This window comes from Crinia signifera, chromosome 3 (assembly GCF_055691185.1).
Source record: "Crinia signifera chromosome 3, ASM5569118v1, whole genome shotgun sequence".
Lineage (NCBI taxonomy): Eukaryota > Metazoa > Chordata > Amphibia > Anura > Myobatrachidae > Crinia > Crinia signifera.
The window spans coordinates 155,203,944-155,226,738 of record NC_139219.1 but is presented as its reverse complement, the minus strand read 5'-3'; the positions used below and the strand labels follow the sequence as shown (position 1 = coordinate 155,226,738).

The 22,795-nt window shown below is 38.7% G+C and overlaps 1 protein-coding gene across 1 annotated transcript in view; it reads right to left on the bottom strand.

Moving 5' to 3' along the window:
• TRDN (triadin) overlaps positions 1-22,795 on the bottom strand; it is a 427,364-nt gene that overhangs the window by 61,244 nt on the left and 343,325 nt on the right. The window contains exons 33-37 of the mRNA XM_083174940.1: positions 10,508-10,546; positions 9,038-9,076; positions 7,444-7,485; positions 6,401-6,448; positions 4,788-4,838 (exon numbers count right to left, since the gene is read on the bottom strand). Coding sequence (XP_083031066.1) covers positions 4,788-4,838; positions 6,401-6,448; positions 7,444-7,485; positions 9,038-9,076; positions 10,508-10,546 — 219 coding nt within the window. The remainder of the gene's footprint in view (positions 1-4,787; positions 4,839-6,400; positions 6,449-7,443; positions 7,486-9,037; positions 9,077-10,507; positions 10,547-22,795) is intronic.

Here is a 22,795-nt window from a genome sequence, read left to right as displayed (position 1 = left end):
CCCAGCTAAGTTGATTTGGTGTCTGTGCGGTGGATTGTTGCCAGTCCTTGTGTCTGCAATATAATATATATATATATATATATATATATATATATATACACATACAAATATCTTGCAGGCAGCACTCACATACGATGTTGCAATGGCTGGGTGCCAGCCAAGAGAGATCTCCGATCCAAAGCTCCACACAGCAATACGAAGCGGCGGCACACCAAATAAAGATAAGTATCAGGCAGTATATCTGCAACATTTCAATGTTTTATTGACACATTGTCTTCAGGCAATAAAACACTTTACCTTATATCCCCACCAAGAAGCATGTGTATCTGGCGACCAAGACCATCACTGGATGGAGGACGAACAAGATCTCACCTCACGTCACTAACCTCACGGGAGGTAACCATGGTAACCGGACGCACATGTACAAAAAAAATTGAAAAACAGACATATGGCATGAAGTTCCATAAATATTGATGGAACTTCATGCCATATGTTTATTTATTGCCTGAAGAAAATGTGTTAATAAAACACTGAAAGCATCTGCCGATGGAAAAAATGAGCAATAGAGCAAAACCAATAAATATGCACAAAGCTGGCCAATAATAAAAATGGCTTTAATGAGTTCAATTAGCATGTGGTCAAAAGTGTAGCCTCTTCACGCATTAGATGGCTGCAATACAGAACAAAAAAACAATACCCCAAATACTGTAGACAAGATACAGAGACCAAGCTCAGGAGTATACAACATTCCCAGTATTGAGAACATGTACACATGCACACCAGAAGTCTCATAACCTGTAACAAAGCATACTAAAGCACTACCAAATAAGTGCATCACAAAAATGCTAACATGTTATAATAAAATCAAGCTACATCACTGCATAATCCAACAGCATCAAGGAATAATAGATTTTAAAGCAAATTATAGGAGATAAAAAAAAGTTACCACCTAATGTACATGCAACACAGATCAGGAATTTGGCCTGTGTACTAAAAATGAACCATTGAGCAGCAATTAAAAATACAATCCAAAGCAGCATGTATAGTAAACATTCAACTCCAATGGTATGCAAGGACCCCAAATGAAATTTTCTAATGCAAAAAGCCATGTCAGCACAGACATCTCTTGGTCATCAAAAACAGTATTGGGCCGGTGTAATATACACGGAACACAAGTGCCAAAATGGAGCTGGCATGTATCCACACTGCCTTGGTCAGTGGAAGGCGGTTATTAAGGCCAAAGAGCGTCCCATAAATAGTGACTGTGCACCAGAGCTACCAGTGGTAAGGTAATAGTCATGTCGGTCTTAATGATGCAATGGACACACCAAGGGAAAAGTTGTCTGATCAGACATGATGTCAATAATAACTAGAGATGTGCGGGCTCAGATTCTCCAGATCCGAGCCAGCACGGACGTCATCAATCCGGGCCCGGATATGAGCAGTGCTCGGCGCTTCCTGCCTGACTGGAATCTGGGCGCACGGGCAAAACGTCATCGCCCGGCGTCGGATTCTCGCGAGATCACGGAACCCTTAAATTCCACAACCTTGCGCCGCCATCTTCACTCCAATCTCGGAGAAGGGTAGGGAAGGGTGTGCTGCTGCTGTGTGTGGTCTCTGCTGGGGCCCGTGCTGCTGTGTACTGCTCAGTGATCAAGACATCACCATTGCAAGGATGACTGGTGCTGTGTTCTGTCTCCTTTGTGCTGGGGCCTGCCTCTGCTGAGTCTGCTCCTGTATAGTCAGTCACAGTGTAATAGTCCACTGGTGCTGCTAGTGCCACTGCCTGCCCTGCACTGCCTAGTGTCTGCTGCAGTCTTCTCTCTGATGTTGCCACTGGCTAGTGCCTACCAGTACCTATTGCAGTATATAATTCCAGTGTGCTGTTGCCCTTGGCTACCAGTACCTATCACAGTATATAATTCCAGTTTGCTGTTGCCACTGGCAGTGGCTACCAGTATTTTATTTATTGCAGTATACAATTCTAGTCTGCTGTTGCCACTGGCTACCAGTATTTATCGCAGTATATAATTCCAGTCTGCTGTTGCCGCTGGCTACCAGTATTATTTATCACAGTATATAAAAATCCAGTCTGCTGTTTCCACTGGCTACCAGTATTTATCGCAGTATATAATTCCAGTCTGTTGCCACTGGCTACCAGTATTTATTGCAGTATATAATTCCAATCTGCTGTTTCCACTGGCTACCAGTACTATCAGTCCAGGGGTGCCCACATGTGTGCTGTATTCATCCAGGGGTGCCCACATGTGTGCTGTATTTGTCCAGGGGTGCCCCCATGTGTCCTGTATCAGTCCTGGGGTGCCCGCATGTGTGCCGTATAATTCCAGGGGTGCCCCATGTGTCCCATATCAGACCAGGGGAGCTGCCCTTTTTTTTAATGAAAATAAATTTAAGGTGTTTTTTTTTTTTTACTGCAAGGGCTGTTAAATGTGCTGTAGTCCAGGGGTGAGCCAAGAGTGCTGTATAATTCATGGGGTGTTGCTAAGTAAGGTGTGCTGCTCTTTTTTATAATTAAAAGAATACACATTTTTATTTTTACTGCAGGAATTTGTCTGCCGTATAATTCCATGCCTGCCGCCATGTGTGCCGTAACAGTCCAGGGGTGCCGCCATCTGTGCCGTATAATTCCATGTGTGCTGTATCAGGTCAGGGGTGCCACCATCTGTGCCGTATAATTCCTGGGGTAAGCCAAGTCTGCCGTATAATTCATGGGGTGCTGCCAAGTGTGCTGTATTAGTCCAGGGGTGATGCTAAGCGTGCCATATCAGTCCAGGGGAGATGCTAGGTGTGCCGTATCAGTCCAGGGGTGATGCTAGGTGTGCCGTATCAGACTAGGGGGGATGCTAAGTGTGCCATATCAGTCCAGGGGTGATGCTAAATGTGCTGTATCAGTCCAGGGGTGATGCTGAGCGCCATATCAGTCCAGGGGTGATGCTGTGTGCCGTATCAGTCCAGGGGTGATGCTAAATGTGCTGTATCAGTCCAGGGGTGATGCTACCTGTGCCATATCAGTCCAGGGGTAATTCTAGGTGTGCAGTATCAGCCTAGATGGTATGCTAAGTGTGCCATATCAGTCTAGTGTTTGTGCCGCCCACTTGTGTGGCTTATCATAGTTATCCAGCTACCTCGGTGCAACCTTTTGCCCTAAAAACAATATTGTAAGGTGTGAGCTGTTCAGAATAGACTGTAAATGAGTGGAAATGAATGTTATTGAGGTTAATATAGCGTAGGAGCAAAACAAATAAAAAATTCTGCGATTTTAGCAGTTTTTATGCTTTTTTAACAAAAAAATCAGAACCCAAAACCCAAGAAATCCAAACACAAAACACTTAGGAGGTGTTTTGGCAAAACCCATTAGAACCCAAAACCTCAAGGTAATCAGAACCCAAAACCCAAAACCCGAAAAGTGGCCGGTGCACATCTCTAATAATAACTGGTGTTGAGGAATAAGCACAATCTGGGTGAGCTGTGCAGCATTTAGATACAAAAAATAATAAGCCAATGAAAAAAGAGAATAGAACAGAAGCAGAAAAAAGAAAAATGGAGAGAACAAAAATACATACATTGCACAAAGTACATTAACCAGTAGTAGAATCAGTTGATATCCTATAATCATCAAACAAAAAGGCCTGAGTGATCAAACTACTTAAACATACTCCTGATGCCCAATTACACCCTTTTGACACCCAAAGGATTAGTCTAACTAACAGATCAACTGAAAAACAAAGTTAATATGGTTTTTAATACAGAGAAACAAATCTGTCTCTGCATCAGACACAGTCTGAGTTGATTTCCATCAATCATCTATTCATATTTGCAAAATATTGTTTGTTTTCTTAATGTAATGAATTTTTTTTTAATTTAATTTGCTAAATACATTAAAGTAAGTACATTTCAGTGTTAGGGGTAAATTTACAAAAGCTTCTAAAAATGAAAAGTGGTTATGTTGGCCATAGCAGCCAATTGGATTCTGTCTATCATTTTCTAGGATGCAATAGAGAAATGATGGACAAAATCTGATTGGTTGACATGGATAACATCACCTGTTTTTATTTTTTAGAAGCTTTAGTAAATTTACCCCTAAGGGGGGTATTCAATCTGGGCCACTATTTACGACGGGGGAAATAGCGGTGAACCGACAGCATTAAAGAGGCAGATCGACAGAATGTTCCCGACTTTTGTCGATTTCGGCCCCGTTTTGTTGATTTCGGCCGTGAATTGTCGTGATCGCGGCCGAAAATCGACAATCCACGGTCGTTTACGCAGACACGCCCCCTTTTCGCCGATCAAAAAGAGGAACATCGAATCGCACCTGGCGATCTGCGATCTAACAAAACGAAAACAGGCCAGGGTCACGGCTGTCGGGCCAGATCGACAGTCGTGATCCGGGATTGAATACCCCCCTAAGTGTCTTAAATAGTACACTACATGCACATCTCAGTGATTCTGTATGTAAAACAGCAAGGACAACAATATATTGTAATGTCATTTATAAACATTTTGAACATCATTATGTTTAGTTTATTAAGATTTGCTTCTGAACACAGTTGGCGTTAAATTCAGAAATATTTTCCATTTAAGCTTCAATCATGAACAATATTTATGTAAACCAAAAAATGATCATCTTGATGAAAGATAATGGTTATAGCATATATTGGTTATGGTCTTTCAGCATGATTGATATTAATAACTTAATAAATAATATATGTTGATCAAAGTGAAGATGCATTAACTAATGGTTATCAGGATAATTCAACATTCAATACCTTCTACTATTAGTACAGTAGGTCTCTCCTCCTCTTGTTCCTTTTCAGGTTCTGAAACAAGAACTACATTTTACTTAAAACATATGAGATTTTCACAAAATAAAATTCTCATTGCACTTACAGTACTTATGCACTAGGACACTTCAATTACAGCTCTCTCCTACTCCACGACTGTCTATATCTGTACTGTATCTCTTCTCACTTATAACCTTTCATCTCTTCCAACAGCACCCTGCCCCTAGTAGTACGCAAACAACTAATTTGCTTCAGTTACTGTAATGTCAAGTTCTGTGTATCCCATAATATTGTGATGTGTGCCATATGTATGGTGCTGAAAACCACTTGTGGTACCATATACTGTATATAAAATGTAAGAACTGTATGTCCTCCCAAAGCAGCACAAAGGAGCAAGGCTATAATAACGCTAAAACAGGAAAAGAGAAATGCCAAATGCCCTGTGATGATTGGAACTTCACTAGTTCCTAAATGTCTCAAGCGCCTCTGCTATTAGTGATAGTCCCCAACAGTCTTCTAATAAATCAATTGACTGAATTGTAGCAGATTCTTTTGTACCTTAACTTCTAGTTAAGACCTACATATTAAAAAAAACTGTACTGTTAGAAACTAAATGACAGGAGACATTCAATAATAAGGTGGCTACTCTTCAGTTTGGTCTCATATTACTTGATACAGTCTATCGGTCTTAGAAAAAAGTAATGATATGCAAGATTGGTGTCTGAGTGGTTCAAGCAGAGCATAAAGAAAGAAGCATTCTTCAATATGGACATTACCAGAATAACAGCTCTTATGGTTGTATATTACATATTTTCTGCCTGAATATTTATTCTTTCCTCTTACATTTCAGGTTCCTAATTCAGTTCAATGTGTATCTCTTGGAATATTTTAAAGCTGTTTACTTTGTGTTTATTCACTTGTTCCGATAAATTGTTCACATATATTTTTAATGTTCTTATATTTGTTATTACATCATTACATTTACATTACCTATTTTACCATCACTGTATTGGGTTATTTGAAATTTGCTATCTTTGCGCATTAATAATTATTGTCATGGACCCATCCCACCCCTCCAGACTCCATGTTCTACTTACTGGACAGGAAGCGATCTTAACCTCCATGCTATATATGGGTGTTTAGAACTAATGTACTTTTTCACTTACCTGCTTGCTAGAATAAGTGTCTCTTTCCTCAACACCCCCATTGTATCCCTTATTCATGAAGCTCAGAGTCAGTTGAAGTTGTGAGATACCACACCTCAATGTAGAGGTCAACAGTGAAAGTTGGAGTTTCAGTGAGATAAATGGGAATCCAGTATCCAATGATTTTAGTATGTTATGAATTATGATTTTTAACCAATTGCAATTGTCTGCATTTGTTTAGTTAGCCTTTAGGATCACTACTGGGTACTTAGATACTGTAAATTGCATTATTAGTAGGTACTGACACAACCCATTCACTTTACAATTAAATAATTGTATTTCAGAAAATAAATATTGTTTTATTATTTACCTGAAATAAACCAGATCATGTAACATATTTACATTAATAGACCATGCAGTCTAAAGTCTGTAGAAAGTAGTTCATTATATTACCTGCTAATACTTTAGGAACCTGTTTATCATCTTTTTCGGTCTCGAGATCTAAACAAAGATATATATTTTGCACATTATATACATTATCTGTATACTTTTCAAATATAATTGGTACTTTTCCTTAAAAATAATCAACTAACACAGCATGTTTTTACACTTAATAAAATGTATATGGGCTGATTCAGAGTTGCATGCAATGGGGCCAAGGGCGTAACTATCATAGGTGCAAGGGGTGCAGCTGCTATGGGGCCCAGAGATGCAGAGGGCCCATATTTGCTGTTTAAGTAATATGTTTTACATATATTTATCACCATTAGTTGCTGAATAGGGGCCCTTACAATCTTTTGCCATGGGGCCTATGAATATGTAGTTACGCCCCTGAATGGGGCTGTATTTGCAGGCAGCCGTCAAAGCCTGAACTTGAATACCATATGCTAATTATACAATACGTAGGGATATTTGCAGTGGATTGTGCCAATTTCACATTTATTTGGGTTCTATCCTATGCAGGATATGATGGAGACACACAGAAATGTGTAAACTTGCATTGGCCTATATACGCTGTATGCAAACCTTTACCATCTGTGCACATGCACAGACATCTGTCTGACTCAGAAAAGCCCAATAGAATATAGTAGCTAAAAAGCATATACAGAACAGTAGTTTATAGCAATTATTTACTACCTGTTAGAATTGGCACAGACGCTTTTTCATCCTCTTTTTTTTTTTTTCATATTATAACACATGTGACTTATGAAAATCTGATTAATTGGTATGATGATTAATAATTAGGATATATCAACACCTATTTGAATTGCTAACAATTCCTTTTCCTTTTCTGGCTCTGTGAGAATATCTTGTTTTATTCACAAAAATAAAATAGATTGCTAAAAGCCTATGGTAAACAAAATAAAATGTAACCATTAAAGACACAAAGCATTGTATATTTGTGTGTTAGAGAAAGTACTGTAGAGTAACATTTAGCAGAACCATGACCCTAGGGAAATACAAATACTGTAGTTACCACATGGCCATAAACATACCTGTTGGCAATGGCACAGTTATGTTTTCCTCTTTTTCTTGCTCTGAAAGAATCAAAATGTCCCATTGTACTTTTTATTCTTCAAAATAAACACTGTAAAATTATTAGCAATTTAGTAATATTAATATAGTAATTCAACTATGCTTAAGAGTTCAATTAAGTGATTTAGTATTCTGCAATATTGTAACCACTTTCTTTCTGGAGGTGTTGCTGACCGGGTGCTGGATGACGCTCTGACAGTGGGGATCCCAACAGTCAGTATCCCAATTTCAGGATCCCCACTGCCGGTGCTCAGAGAGGGGGGATCCTCACTTACAGGGGTTATTCTCCCTTGTGAGGGTCCATGACCCCCATAGAGTGAGAATAGAACCTGTGGCGAGCATAGCGAGCCACCGGGCCTGCAGCGTGGCGAGCGCAGCAAGCCCGCAAGGGGCTTCTATGCTCTCGCTTCCCCTGTTGGAGCACCGGCAGTCAGGATTCCAATGTCGGGATACTGACTATCGGGATCCCCACACCACACCCCGCTGACCAATGTAATCCAATTATTACAATGTAACATTTATTAATACTGTCATGTATTTAAATAAGTATAATCATAATGAGGCAATTTGGAAAAGGGCAAGGAGATGTGCGTGAATGAACAAAAAAAATGGAAAAAGAATATTGTTAAAAACTCTGGTTTATAGTGTTCTCTTCTTAATATTAACAGCTATGATACAGCTCACAGGAGGATCATTTACATTTAGCATATGTCTTTCATTCATTGTGAGAAACTTTAATAAAACATGTCAAGGCATGTTAATAGATTTCTTTACAAACTACATGTGCCCTAACTTTCTGTGTTTATCACTTTGGGATATTAAAAGTACATTGCCCACTGTGACTATTACAACACTCCAATGTGCTTACTTTAGTTCAATTATAAATATGTTTTTTATATATGTCTGTATAGATGGGCAGCACTGTGTTTTAAGCTCCACTGGGGCAGGGACTGGTGAGAATGGGCACATTTGTACAGAATATGTGTGCACTAACTGGTAATAAATAAATAAATAATAAATAAATATACATACTATAGATTGATGGTCATTATGTTTTTGCTTTCCCATTGATACATTATATGACTGTATGTGCTATTGTCATAGTTAAACTATTATCTGGGAGCTAAGGAGTGAATTTTTTACTAGTGAGAGAAAAACCTTACCGAAAGATGCCATTTGCCATTTTGTGCTGTGTGAATGAGGTCTTTAGAAATTTAGATAAATTATTCCCAAACTTTTAAAAGCATTATTTCAAAGGATTTACATCCATATCCATTTATATATTATGCCTTTAATTATAACATTAGAAAACATTGACATGTAAAAATATGTGAATTTAGTAGAAATGGTGATCATATTTCTAAATTAATTATAGCGTTGTAATATATGCGATTTGTTTCCCATGTATTTAGTGCATTAACAGAATATTATATGGGTTTACCGTCTACATTTAACCTGTTATTGCGTACAGTCTATTACGGTTATGGTTGCTACCAGCCATAGCATTAGGCTGTATTAACACATATAGTAAGCATTGATTATTCAATAAAATACCTGTAGGCATTAGTACTTTCAGTATTTCATCTTTGGGCACTGAAAAAATAATTTATGTAATTTATCAGAATTATATTTTCAATTGAAAACAAATATGAACAATAATAAGAAAGCTGAAAATAAATCAGTTGTAAAAAGAGAGTACATGCAAAGACTATAAAATAACAGAAAATCCAGTGGTAAATTTACTAAAATTTGTGGCTGCAGGGACTGGCACTTTTCTATTTTTTGTTTATTCCCATTTTAGTAAATTTACCCCCAGTGGCAGAACTGCTGGAGACAAGGAAAATGATTGGCACCTGGTGCTAGCATCTATCTTGCCCAGGGCTGGGCAACACCGGCCTTCCAGATGTTAATGAACTACACATCCCAGGATGCTTTGCATTGGTTTTGCTATGTGGCCATGCTGAAACTGATGCAAGGCATCCTGGGATGTGTAGTTCATTAACATCTGGAGGGCCGGTGTTGCCCAGCCCTAATCTTGCCTCTGGGTGTCTGGGATGAAGTTATTCCACAGACTACACCCAAAGTAGAAAACACAGTGAATCCTTCAAAATTCAAGAACATGTAAACAGTAGTAGAAAAATGTCAACTTCCAATTTATAAAATAGATGAACCAATACATGAACTACAGTTCAACCAATAAAGATATCAAAGAAAATTAAGCTATTGTTCTCAGATACTTTTGGTCTTATTTACTGATGTAGATAAACCCAATCTTTATGTACATCTATGATTATTTTGGATCTGTGCCTGTGTAGAACCCTTGCTGCACATGTTTAGATCTAGGGCAGTGATGTCTCTTGCATTGCCTCAAACAGTGCAAAACTATTGATGTTGCGTCAATAGATTGCTTGGGTGCAGTTAAAGGAAGCATTGATGAAAACAAAGGTGCATTTTAATGTTCAGGTTATCCTGAGTAACCTTAGGTTTGACAGATTTTCAGACAGATAATCCAATGCTGTATTTGGCCAAAGTAGTGATAAAGTAAGCATGCAGACAACTTAAGATGCTATATGTTTATAAGCCTTAAAAGTACTAATATTGTGCTGTATGAATAAGACCTATATACATTTTGGTAAATTATTCCCCAAAGTATAAAAACATATTTACATAATATGTATTATTATATATGTATAATTCATAATGTTTATTATGCTTTTAATTCTAATATTTAAAAAATGTACTTATAAAATATGTAGATACATGATTTAGTAAACATGTTTATCATAGTTCTAAAATAAATGTAATATTGTAACATAGTTTTAAAAATAATTCTATTCATCCATCTTTTGCTCTGTATTATATGTTGTCTAAGCTGTTTGTTATATATTTAGTGCTTTAACAGGCTTATCCTTCTACACTATGGCAATTATTGCATACAGCTCATTAGGCTTATGGTTATTTCAATACAATTGCATTATTTTGTAATTACACATTTTAAGCAAGCATTGATTAATCAATAAATACCTGTAGGCATTAGTACTTTCAATATTTCCTCTTCAGGTTCTAAAAAAATAATTATATATGATTTAGAATTATAAATTTACAGAATTTTGTTTTAACTGAAAGCAAATAAAAGCAACAAAAAGAAAGCCAAAAATATAGTATAGCAGTTGGAAAAAGACATTGGGTCGGATGTGATGCAGTGCAAGTCCAGAGGCCATGCGGAATGACAGAGTTTTTTTTTTTTTTAAAGGGGCAGTGAAGCCATGGTTTTGTCTTGTAAATGACTGCCCTTTAAAAAAAACTCAGAGTTTGAGCAGCATCCTGTATGGCCATCGGACATGCACTGTATGAAAGCCAGCCCATAGAGTACATACAAACACTATAAAATAACAGAAAACCCAAGGAGAAAAACACATTGGATCTGCCAAAAGTCTAAACAATGAAAAAAGTAGTAGAAAAAAATTACATTACCATTTATTATATACAGGAATCAATACATGAACTATAGGTCAAACTAGAAATTAAAGCTATATTTTTCATTGTTTTAAGTAATTTTGGCCTAAAAAAGATACCTGCACGTGTTTAGATCTGGGGCTCAATGCCATTTTCAGTGTCCCAAACACCACATCTTTATTAATATACTGCTGGGGTATGGGGATAGTAATAGACCGCAATAAAGCCTTGTTTTCAGTGTATTGAGGTCATTCTGAGTAACCTTAGGGTTAATCGGATGACTGATGTTCACGGAGAGGATGTTACTTTTTCAGCTGAAGCAGGAGATCAAAAAGCATGCAGACACCTCCAGATACTGTACTTCTTCATGATTGTACTGTATGTACTTTAGCAAAGCTGCTCAAATGAGCAGGGCCCTCTTCCCCATGTGCTTTTTCTTCTCTTACTTAATTCCTCTTTGATGGCACCAAATCCTGTGGGGTTTTTTTTGTCATCCTGATACTTATTTTAGTTCTGTCTGCTGCTATGTTTATGTACCCTGTAATTGTCCTTTATTGTATTCAACTGTAAGTCACTATTTTTGCTTTTTCATTTACATACTCTGTAATTCAGCACTGCTGATCCCTTGTGGCGCAATGTAAAAAAAGGATAATAATAATAATAATAATAATAATAATAACAACAATAATAATAGAAAAGACACAGCAGCTGTAGATAAAGGGGCCATATTTGAAATGTGTCTGACCCATTAACAAATTAAATGTATAATATGTATCTTGTTTATAGAGCATACCTATACATAAATGGGATCTTTATTAATCATATCATCAAACAGACTATTATATAAGGAAAATTAATTTCAATTGTATTTGTTCTAAAGCTGTGTACACACGGAGCAATATGATCGCTGGCAATATATTGGTAGCAATCATATTGCTCAGTGTTTCGTTTTTATTAGTGACCAGAGATGGTCGCTGATGAAAATGACACACTGCCGGGAGAAGAGGCAGGAGAAGTCGCTGGTCAGAGGATCATGGTCCTCCGACCAGCGACCATTATGGGACTGAAAACGGGAGCGCGAGTTATGGCCGGTGCACACTCCAATCGCTGGCAATATGGTCGCTTAGTTGTACTTTTTGTGTGATTCAGGCGCCATGATTAAGGGCCCAGTGGGGTCTGAAACGTCAGCTTATTCATGCTTTGTGATATGAAGCAATAAAAAGGAAATTATTTACTGCTGATTGGTGAGTGCCCTATTCTTACTGGACTGTATATGTATACATTTTGTATAAAACCCATTATTATGAATGAATGGATTTAATACAACATGGATCCTGCATCTTGTCTGAATAGATGCTGATATTGGACATATTGAAGAAACTGTACATATTGAATGTGACATTTTATGACGACCTATTAGTGTCATTGTCGTACTGTGTTATTATTGTTAGTTGGTACTTTTAGGATTAGTTTAAGTTTTAGAATTGGGCGCGCCCTAAGTATCTTTTCCTGTACTTTCTCCAGCCCCTCACTAACAGGAGTGGTTATTAGAGGTGCTGCTGTCCCGTTCATAGTGTAACATTCCATATATATATATATATATATATATATATATATATATATATATCCTTTATTTATATGGTGCCACAAGGGTTCCACAGCTCCCAATTACAGAATGCACATAATCAAAACAGGCAAACAGTGACTTACAGTTGAAGATAATACAGGACAAATACAGGGTAAATGATTATAGGAACATCAGCTGATTACTGCAACATAAGTATCCAGGTGGCAGCAAACAGCACGCTTTGGTGCAGTCAAAGACTACTGAAATAAAAAAGGATAAGCACATAAGGTAAGAGGTCCCTGCTCGTGAGAGCTTACATTCTAAAGAGGAGGGGCAGACAGACAGGTCTGACACAGGAGGGGTAGACAAGGCGAGGAACAGAAGGTTAGGAGGACAGTTTGCTGAGTTTGGTGAAAATCTTGGAGGTAGCAGTGGGAGGAGGTTATAAGTCGGCAGAAGAGCAAACGGGTGTTAGCAGAGCAAAGGGGTTGATAAATATGAGAGAAGTGGGTGAGGGCTTTGTAAGTGAGTGTGATAAGTTTGAAATTAATTCTGAAAAGGAAAGGGAAGCCAGTGAAGGACTTGTAGAAGAGGGGAGGTGGAGGTAGTGCATTTGGTGAGGAAGAGGAGTCGGGCTGCAGCATTGAGGATAGATTGGAGTGGACACAGGCATTTGTCAGGGATACTAGTTAGGAGGAGATTCCAGTAGTCCAGTCTGGATATGACCAGTGAGTGGATAGATAATGGTCTTAGTGGCATCCTGTGTGAGAAAAGGTCTAATTCTGGAAATATTTTTGAAATGAAAATGGCAGATTTGAGAGAGGTGCTGAATATGTGGTTTGAAGGAGACGGAGGAGTCAAGGATTACTCCAAGACAGCGTACTTGGGGGCTAGAGGTGATAGTCGTGCCATCAATAGATAATGAGATTGTGCGATGTGAGGTTGTGCGGGAGGGTGGGAAGATGATCATCTTAGTCTTGGACATGTTAAGTTTGAGAAAGCGCTGGGACATCCAGGAAAAGATAGCATAGAGACAGTTGAAGATATGAGTGAGAAGAGAGGGGGAAAGGTCAGGGGAGGAAAGGTAGATTTGAGTATCATCAGCATAGGGATGATATTGGAAGTCAAAAGAACTAATGAGCTCACCTAATGAGGATGTATAGAGAGAGAAAAGGAGAGGACCAAGAACAGAACCTTGTGGGACACCAACAGTTTGTGGAAGTGGGGAGGAGGTAGTGTCATGAGAGGAGACAGAGTGGAACGATCAGAGAGGTAGGAGGACAGTCAGGAGAGAGCAGTATCATGCAGACCAAGGGAGTGAAGGATTTGGAGAAGGAGAGGTGGCCCGCAGTGTTAAAAGCAGCAGAAAGTTCAAGAAGACTAAGCAGAGAGTAGTGGCCCTAGATTTGACAGCATGAAGATCATTGCAGACATTTGTGAGGGCAGTTTCAGTGGAGTGGAGAGAATGGAAGCCAGATTGGAATGGGTCAAGCAGAGAGTGGTAGGAAAGAAAGTCAGTGAGGTGATTGCAGACAATGCGCTCAAGGAGTTTGGAGGTAAAAGGGAGGAGAGATATAGGTCGGTATTTGGAGAGGGTGTTAGGATCAAGGGTAGGTTTTTTAAGAATAGGGGAGACAATAGCATGCTTGAAGGCAGAGGGGACAATGCCTGATGAGAGGGAGAGATTGAGAAGGTGTGCAAGATGGGAGCAGGCAGAATGAGGCACCGTAGGAGGTGGGAGGAGATATGGTCAAGTGGGGAGGTGTTGGTGGGGGAGGAATGGATGAGTGTCATAACTTCCTCACCAGATACATGGGAGAAAGGTGGCAGAGTTGGTGAGAGGGAAGGGGAGGGGTGGTAAGGGATAGGAGGTGGCTGGTTGCTGGCGTTCTGGTGGGATACAATGTATTGATGTATGGAGTCAATCTTGTATGTGAAATAAGTGGCAAAGTCAAGAGCAGATAGTGAGAAGGGGAGAGGAGGTGGTGGCGGGCAGAGGAGGGAGTTGACGGTGGCAAAGAGGTGTCAGGGGTTGGAAGACTGGGAGGCGATGATAATTTTCTTTAGTGAGGGAAAGGGCAGCACTGAAGGAGGAGAGCATAAGTTTGAAGTGGAGGAAGTCTGCCTTAGAGCATTATTTCCTCCACTGTCGCTCGGCAGTGCGTGAATCTTTGAAGATAACTGGGGCATTTGGTTCGCCATGGTTGTGGTGTTGAATTGTGAGGGTGAATTGTGTTCGGTGGGGGAACAGTGTCAAGTGCAGAGGTAAGGGATGCAGTGTATTGGGAAGTGGCTTGATCAGGGCATGAGAGAGAGAGAATAGGAGAAGTGATTCAAACAGGGAGGATAAGGATGAGGTGTCAATAGCTTTGATGTTATGTTTGGTGATGGTAGCCTTAGGAGGCAGAGATGGGGAAGCAGAGAGAGATAAGGTAAAGGAGAGCAGGTGGTGGCCAGAGAGGGGAAAAGGGGAGTTGGAGAAATCAGAAATATCACAACGATGAGTGAAAACCAGATCCAGTCAGTTCCCATTTGCATGGGAGGGTGAGGTGCCAGCCCACTTCACTACATTCATAACATTCGCTTATGCACTAACATATGCAATTATTAAGGACAGCTCTTGCAATAAGAACTGTCCTATGCAATAAGATACTGGCACTGGACTTCCAGGTCTGAAACCCGGGAGTCCCTATGTGCATGCACAGAGCAACAGCACCGGCTGCAGGGCATGCTGGGAAGGTTCCATGATGTCCCTCACACAGCACTGCAGATAGAAGCCCGTAGGCTTCTCTAGGGTATCGCCATCTTTTTTTGGTGATACACTCCCCGCATCGGTACTATGTTGGAGGGGCTTTAGTACATGTGAAAATGAAGTAAAAATCCTGAAGTTAGGGTTTCACCACATTTTCACTTTAGTGCATCCTGCGATAAATCAGGTATAACTAATAAATTATGACTCAATAGAAGAACCACTCTTATTTAAAAGCATTTATTTTTTCTATTAGTACTGTATATGATATTTATCAGAGGGCTCATTAATACCACTATCACACTGCAACAATAACCTGGGACAATGCTGGATTAACCTTTGTTTAGTCTCTGTGTGAACGGTTTTCCAAAAATAACCTGGATAACACAGGAATCACTCATTTAGTGAGCAGAGTTGGTCCTGGAAAAGACCTGGGTCAGGGGGCACTATTGACACCTTATTGAGAGCTGACTCACCGACGCTGGGAGATGATGACTTCTCCAAGGATTGAAAGAGGAGAAGTCCCTGCAATAGCCCAGGACCAGCATGAGGAGTGAATGTGTTTCAAGCAGCTGTGACACAGATTCAAACCCATGTTCAGATACATAGGGTGGTACCAGGATTTTGGTGTGAATGAGGTATTAGAGATGGACATATGTCTGTTTTTGTATGACATGCATTTTTGTCCACATACATACTTACATATAACCTTTTTTTAAAGAGGCAGTATGGGATAGTGACGGCTTCAACAAGCATGGGCTAAGTACATTAAGGGCATGTTCACATAATTGCTGCTTATTTTGAAGTACAGTAGGTACCAGAGGGCTAACACAATGTGATTATGTGATGACTGTAGTCAATATTTTATATTAACTTCCTTCCTTCTTTTTGTAGATTTACCTGCATTTATTCATTATTTTGCATTACATCTCTATAGAATACGATACATTTATATTAATAATAATCAGCTGTCTATTCACTTTGTCATTTCAATACTGACTGTTGAAAAACAAATGATTCCTATAAACAAGGAATGTGGCAATGTTGTATGGTAAATGTGATTTGCTTTTAATAATTACAGTATTTTCACTCATGTATTATCTTACTGCATTACATGTTTTACTTTGGCATAATGCAATAAAACATGTTATTATTTGACATGTTGGGCCAGATGTAATGTGCTGCAAGTCCAGTAGCCATGCAGGATGCCTGCTGAAGTTTTTTTTTAAGGTGCAGTCATTTACAAGACACAATCATTCCTTGGAAATGACTGCTCCTTTAAAAAAAAAAACTCAGATGCTTGATTGGTCTGTTCTTATTTGACAATTATTTTGTATTTTTGTCAGTTGATGTTTGCAGTTTGCAGTAACAGATGTGGCGTATTTATGGAGGGAGCAGAGGATGCAGGTGCTATGGGGCCCAGGCCCTTGAGGGGCTAAATAGCCCATCAGACATCCCCTGCACCCTTTTCCTTTAGTAGTGCTGCAGCCACACTGGCACTGCCATCTCTGCCCCCTCCACTGCCAGTGACAAAGCTCTACATAATGAAGGGGAAAGTGGTCCAGCTGTTACAGCCTTCCCACCTATCCCTTCACTGAGGGGGCCCGACATCACTTCAACTAATCTCTCTCTATCCCCCCACCTGTCACCCCTTTTAGGACTTTGCTGTTGGGCCCAGAAGGGACTAGTTACTAGGTACTCGTAACTCATTACATGCGTCAAGATAAATCCATTATGCTTTTCATTCCAGTGCAGTAAGTGTTTTGGGAGGTGCTGCTCTTAGTCAGTAGTGTGTATGAAACATTTGTAGACTTGGGGCCAAATGTAATAGGGTGTGAGAATTATAAAGTGAGAGATTTTAAGAGAGTTTTCCCATTTTTTTTAAAAAAGCAGCAATCATATACATGGCCCCCCTCTGTACATGGCAAAATCAGCCTGTTTTTTCAGTGTAAATGATCGCGCTTTAAAAAAATGGGAAAACTCTCCCAAAATCTTTTTCTTTCTGATTCTCACATCCTATTACATTTGGCCCAATGTCTGCAAAATATTACCTGGATTGGAGAATTTATACCTAGGGAGGGGAAAGGCTTTCCCTACTTTCTCTCCTTTATACAAGGCCCATTCACAGTTGTTTACTGCTTTAAATAAGTTCTACTGTATATCAAGATATGTATTATTAACCAAATGTTATTCTTTAGGACAATTGAGATCTCTCTAGTTGACACATGTAAAACAATTTATTTTCTGAATTTATATTATTACTTTACATACAGTATGATGTAATTTTGATAAATGAATGAGAATAGATTATATCATAAAATAGTAATATCCCAACTGCCATTGTATGTAGTTTTAGTTAGTTTACTCTTTTTAGGATGTTGTAGGACAATCATTTAAAATCACATATATAGTACTTTACATTTTAATATAGCTTGTATCTACTGATTGTGCAGTACACAAGTAACTCCATAAAAAAAAATATATATATATATATATATATATATCAGCAAGGTCCGGCGGCACTCAGGAAGAAAGAACTAACAACAGCAGCCTGTGTGCCTGTGTGCTGTTGTGAGTTCTTTCTTCCTGAGTGCCGCCGGACCTTGCTGTTATTTGGGAACTGCATGTTTCCTAACTACGGAGGGCAACAGGGACAGTCGTACATTTTAGTGAGTGCCGGAACCCACTGCTGCTTTATATATATATATATATATATATATATATATATAACATCATTAACTCAAAGAATATTTGATGTCAAATAAATGTATAATCCATTATCCTGGATGACAGAGATTAATGGACATTACTTCCAGAATGAATAGTGTAGACATCTCCATACCTTTTATCATTGATTAGTGAAAGGACCAGATTTTAACACAAAATATTTTAAGCCAATCATAAAAGAAAATACACATACAAGTATTTTAAATATAGTAAATTTTTAAGAACACATTGTTACTAAAAAGCAGCAATCTAACAATATACACGGTATCAAACACTTTATGAAAAAGATGTCAAATTGCAACAAATTATGTAGATTCATTATTTAATGTGCTTGCTTATTTGATTGTGTTATTTTATGACTTGTGCAGTTGGTTTTAGCACAGAAGCACACTGCTTTTTTTGTTTGTTTTTTTATATATTTTTTCAACTATATGCTTATTATTACCCAGTGTATAGAAGGATAAGCATTATATAAATCCAAACACTATATTTATTTATATTCCAAATAAACTGTAGATAACGGCACTAATGCCCTTTTAGTGCCCTTAAAATATTTCTATGTTTTGTTTCAATGTGTGGCAAAGTAATCTGTTATGCACAGGTGAATGTTGACACAAAACTACTTGGGGAGGGCAGCAACAAACTTCAACTTGCCTCCGGGGTGACTGAGATGAACGTATGTCCCTGCGCAGGAGCCTACCTACAGTATTTAACCCAAACATGCATTCTGCAACAATGTCTGGTTTTGAGGAGTGACACATTTTTGATAATCAGGGCTTTTTATCAAAGGTAGGTCCATTCTTTACACTTGCAACAGCAATCTCTTTAGTTTAAATGGGGTCTGCAATTCCAAGCTCATACAGTAACTTAGAGTTTGGTCCAGTTAGCTAATGCCATGTTAGAACCCATAAGTAAGATGATTTTGTAAGTGATTGCTTTACTATTTAGTATTCACAAAAATTAGATCCATGTCCCAGCGTCTCACTATTGATACAAACATTTCAAATCAAGGTGATAAGAAATGCTAGTTTTCGGGTGGTTTCACCTATAATTTCCATACATTTCCCACCAACTTTAAAGAGAATGTTCAAGGCTCAAAAGTACTGTAGGTGAAATTATACAAACTTTTTGTACCTAAAATAGATCAAGATAACTAGAGTTTTATCTCATCGTGAAGCTGTTCTACATACAGTACAAACTAGTAACTAGTTCATCATAGATAGTAAAGAAGTCTTAGGGGTATTCAATTCAGTAACTTTTCAGATGAAAGACATAGGATTGGTAAAAAGTCACAGACCTACTGTACTGTATGTATTTTTGTGTCCAGGATCAGGTAGCAAAATCCTATATTGCAGATAAAACAATATTCCTGTATTGTATATACCTGGGTGGGTAATCAAATACTGTCCTAAGTCTTAGACATGTTGGAGGAAATTTACTAAGATGGGAGTTCTATTTAACATGGCATGTTGCTATAGGAGACCAATCAGATTCTATCTATTATCTTCTAGAAAGTGCTACATAAATTGGAAGTAGATGCTGATTGGTTGCCCATAGCAACATCCCATGTGAAGTAGAACTCCCATCTTAGTATATTTCCCCTCATGTTCATTTTAAACCACGGTACTTGTTTCCTAGCACGGCGCCCATCGCATCGCATACCATAAGGCATACGATGGTATGCGATGCAATGTTACGTGAATTTTAAATTGTATACCATCGAATTTTATGCCATTGTATGCCATATACAATGGTAACTGATTTAAAATTCTATAAGCACCCTAATGGGTGTTTTCAATGTTCAATGTGCCCCCTATAAGATAAATAATTGTATAAGCACCGTAATGGGTGCTTACAATGTAAAAAGCACCCCCACGCCACCCGTACTATCAACAGCGAGCCCGCGAGGGGCGGCGGTACGCATCCTACGACCTTTTCATACCCCCACTATCCATGTCGGCGTGGAGTTGATTTCATATAGTGTGGCGAGTGCAGCGTGCCACCGAGCCCGAAGCGTGGCGAGCGCAGCGTAAAGTAATACGCGTCCCCTCGCGGGGCTCGCTGTGCTCGCCACGCTTCGGGCTCGGTGGCTCGCTGCGCTTGCCACACTATATACAATCAACTCCACGTTGACATGGATAGTGGGGGTATGAAAAGGTTGGAGGATGCATACCGCCGCCCCTCGCGGGTTTGCTGTGTTCGCAATGCTTCAGGTTGGCGTTGATAGTGGGGGTGGCATGGGGGTGCATTTAACATTGTAAGCACCCATTAGGGTGCTTATACAATTAAAAATCGTAAAGGGTGTTTATACCATTTAAAATCACATCGCATCACATGCCGGCATATGGCATGTGATGCGATGCCGTATGACTGAATATCGTGGGCGCCGTGCTAGGAAACCAGTACCTAAACCACAAAACAAATTAATGAAATGGAATGCACTAGATTGTAAATTCTCTAGAGACAGCCCTTCCTTATATTTTGTTTTCACATGTGCAATCGTAAAATGAGTCGTCATCATCATCATCATAATACTACTACTACTACTACTACTACTACTACTAATAATAATAATATTAATTGAAAAAGGACCATTTAGTAAGATGGGAATGGTCTGTAAATATGAAATTAAACACAGGAGGCAAAGGTACAATGCTTTAAATGGTGCAATTGATTATTATGCGACAAGAGTTATTTAGGTCATGTTAAAAATGTTTGCCACAGTTGAATAAAGTTTATTTGGTTTAAGGCATATTAGTATAAAGTGCATGACGCACAAACATTTTAGTGCATTCTACAGTGTAACCGTAAAAGTTCTATTCTATGCAAAGGTCATGGCATTAACATTAGCTATCCTTGCTTTCATTTGAGTGACAAGTAATGTAAGCAATGTCTCTTGTACTGATCTCATTCATGCCATATAATTGCATGAGTTACAAAAGGCTGATAAAAAATAAGGCAAGCCAGGTCCTGAACTAAGATAATGTATGTCAATGAAAAACTGAACCACCTATATGGTGTTAGGAATAAAAACAATAAAAGAGTAAGATAAATGAGAATATGAAGAAATCCAATTTGGAAATCAACTAGTCTGCCAGTACTTCAAATGTAAAAGATCATTCTGCACTACAGCCTAAAGCCTGTTCCAGATTATCTACCCAGACATGGTGAGTGAGGATGTGAATATGGAAATGAAAAAATACTATGAACATTAGATGATAATTCAAATTTAGGAATGCAAATTGATATAAAGTTCTAAAAAATAACAGTGGCTAAAATAAATTGTAAACTGAAAATTATTTTTTTATCCTTTATAAAAACAAGTTCAAATACATATCACTGTATATTGAGGCTACTGTAATTCAGACTTGATTGCATGGCTGCAAATTTGCAGCTGCCAGCATTCAGCATTCAGCTAGAGAGAAATCCTGCCTTGCGAATAACTGTGTTCGCTGTTTGAATCGATGTGTAGGCTGTGCGAAGACTTGGCAGCCAAGCAAATTAGTTCAACACCCGTTGTAACAGGCTCACATGGAATGATTTGTACACGGTACACAAGTCATCGCATGCTCAGAGTAACCATTGACTTACTTGGTGGTGATGGGATGGAAAAAGGCATATACTGCCTGAAGCTTATGTCACACACCCTCCCATTAAAGAAACTGTTAATAAATAATCTTATTGGGTCTAAGCTGGACTGTAGCAATTGGTGGTAATTAAAAAATATGAGACACCAGGCCAGAAAAAATACCAGAACAATACTTTATTTTCAAGTTTACAATTACACGATCTTGATAACAAACACAGATGGGGTGTAAGCCACAATGATTTTATAGCCACTTGAAGACATTTCCTCTGATGAGGTCCTGGGATTCATGAAACATGTAATAGAAGTACGAGTGCAGAACGAACATTCACCCTCCCGGTGTCAATTTCCCAGATGTTTTCCGGAGATATGCTGGAAGTGATATGACACGAAATGATGTGGATCCAAAAGCGACAGTAGTCAGACACATAAAACTGAATGGCAGACATCAAACATACACAACAGATTACTGCAATCATATACAGAATGAGCACATAAAACTCAATGATGAAGCAGCAATAAGCAAAAAAATATGAAATTCAGTACCAGCCAATGGTGTTTTATGTCAATGATACTATGGTAGCGTACTTATGATAATTTTGTGCCATTTTTTATGAGATTAGATGAGTGGCAGGTTGCAAACAGTTGGTGAGATGGATGTAATTTAAAAACAAATATTAGTTATTGATGATGGGAAAGTAGTTGCTATTAAGCTATATAGCTGGCAAAGAACTGTAGCCCTACTGCTTTTACCCATTGTCTTTCATATGTAGCAGACAGTGTACAAAGGGAAACCCTCAGTTCTGACACATCATGTAATTGCATGACAGAGAACAATGCAAAGTTTATTATCTAAACCCGCAATTTCCTGTGTGAGCAGGAAATTACAATTGCTCATGATTGCACAAAACATTTTAAATGACCAAGTCTTGTTTTGCAATTTAGTTAAAGTATTTTTACCTCTGCCCAACAAAATAATATTATTGCCTAGCTGAGGTGATGGGTTTGATTCCCACCATGGCTCTAACTGTATAGAGTTTGTATATTCTCCCCATACTTGTGTGGGTTTCCTCCGGGTGCTCCGGTTTCCTCCCACTATCCAAAAATATACTGGTAGGCTAATTGGCTCCCAACAAAATTTACCCTAGAATGTCTGTGTGTACGTGTACATAAGGAAGGGAATATAGATTGTAAGCTCTGATGTGAATGTTCAAATATACTCTGTAA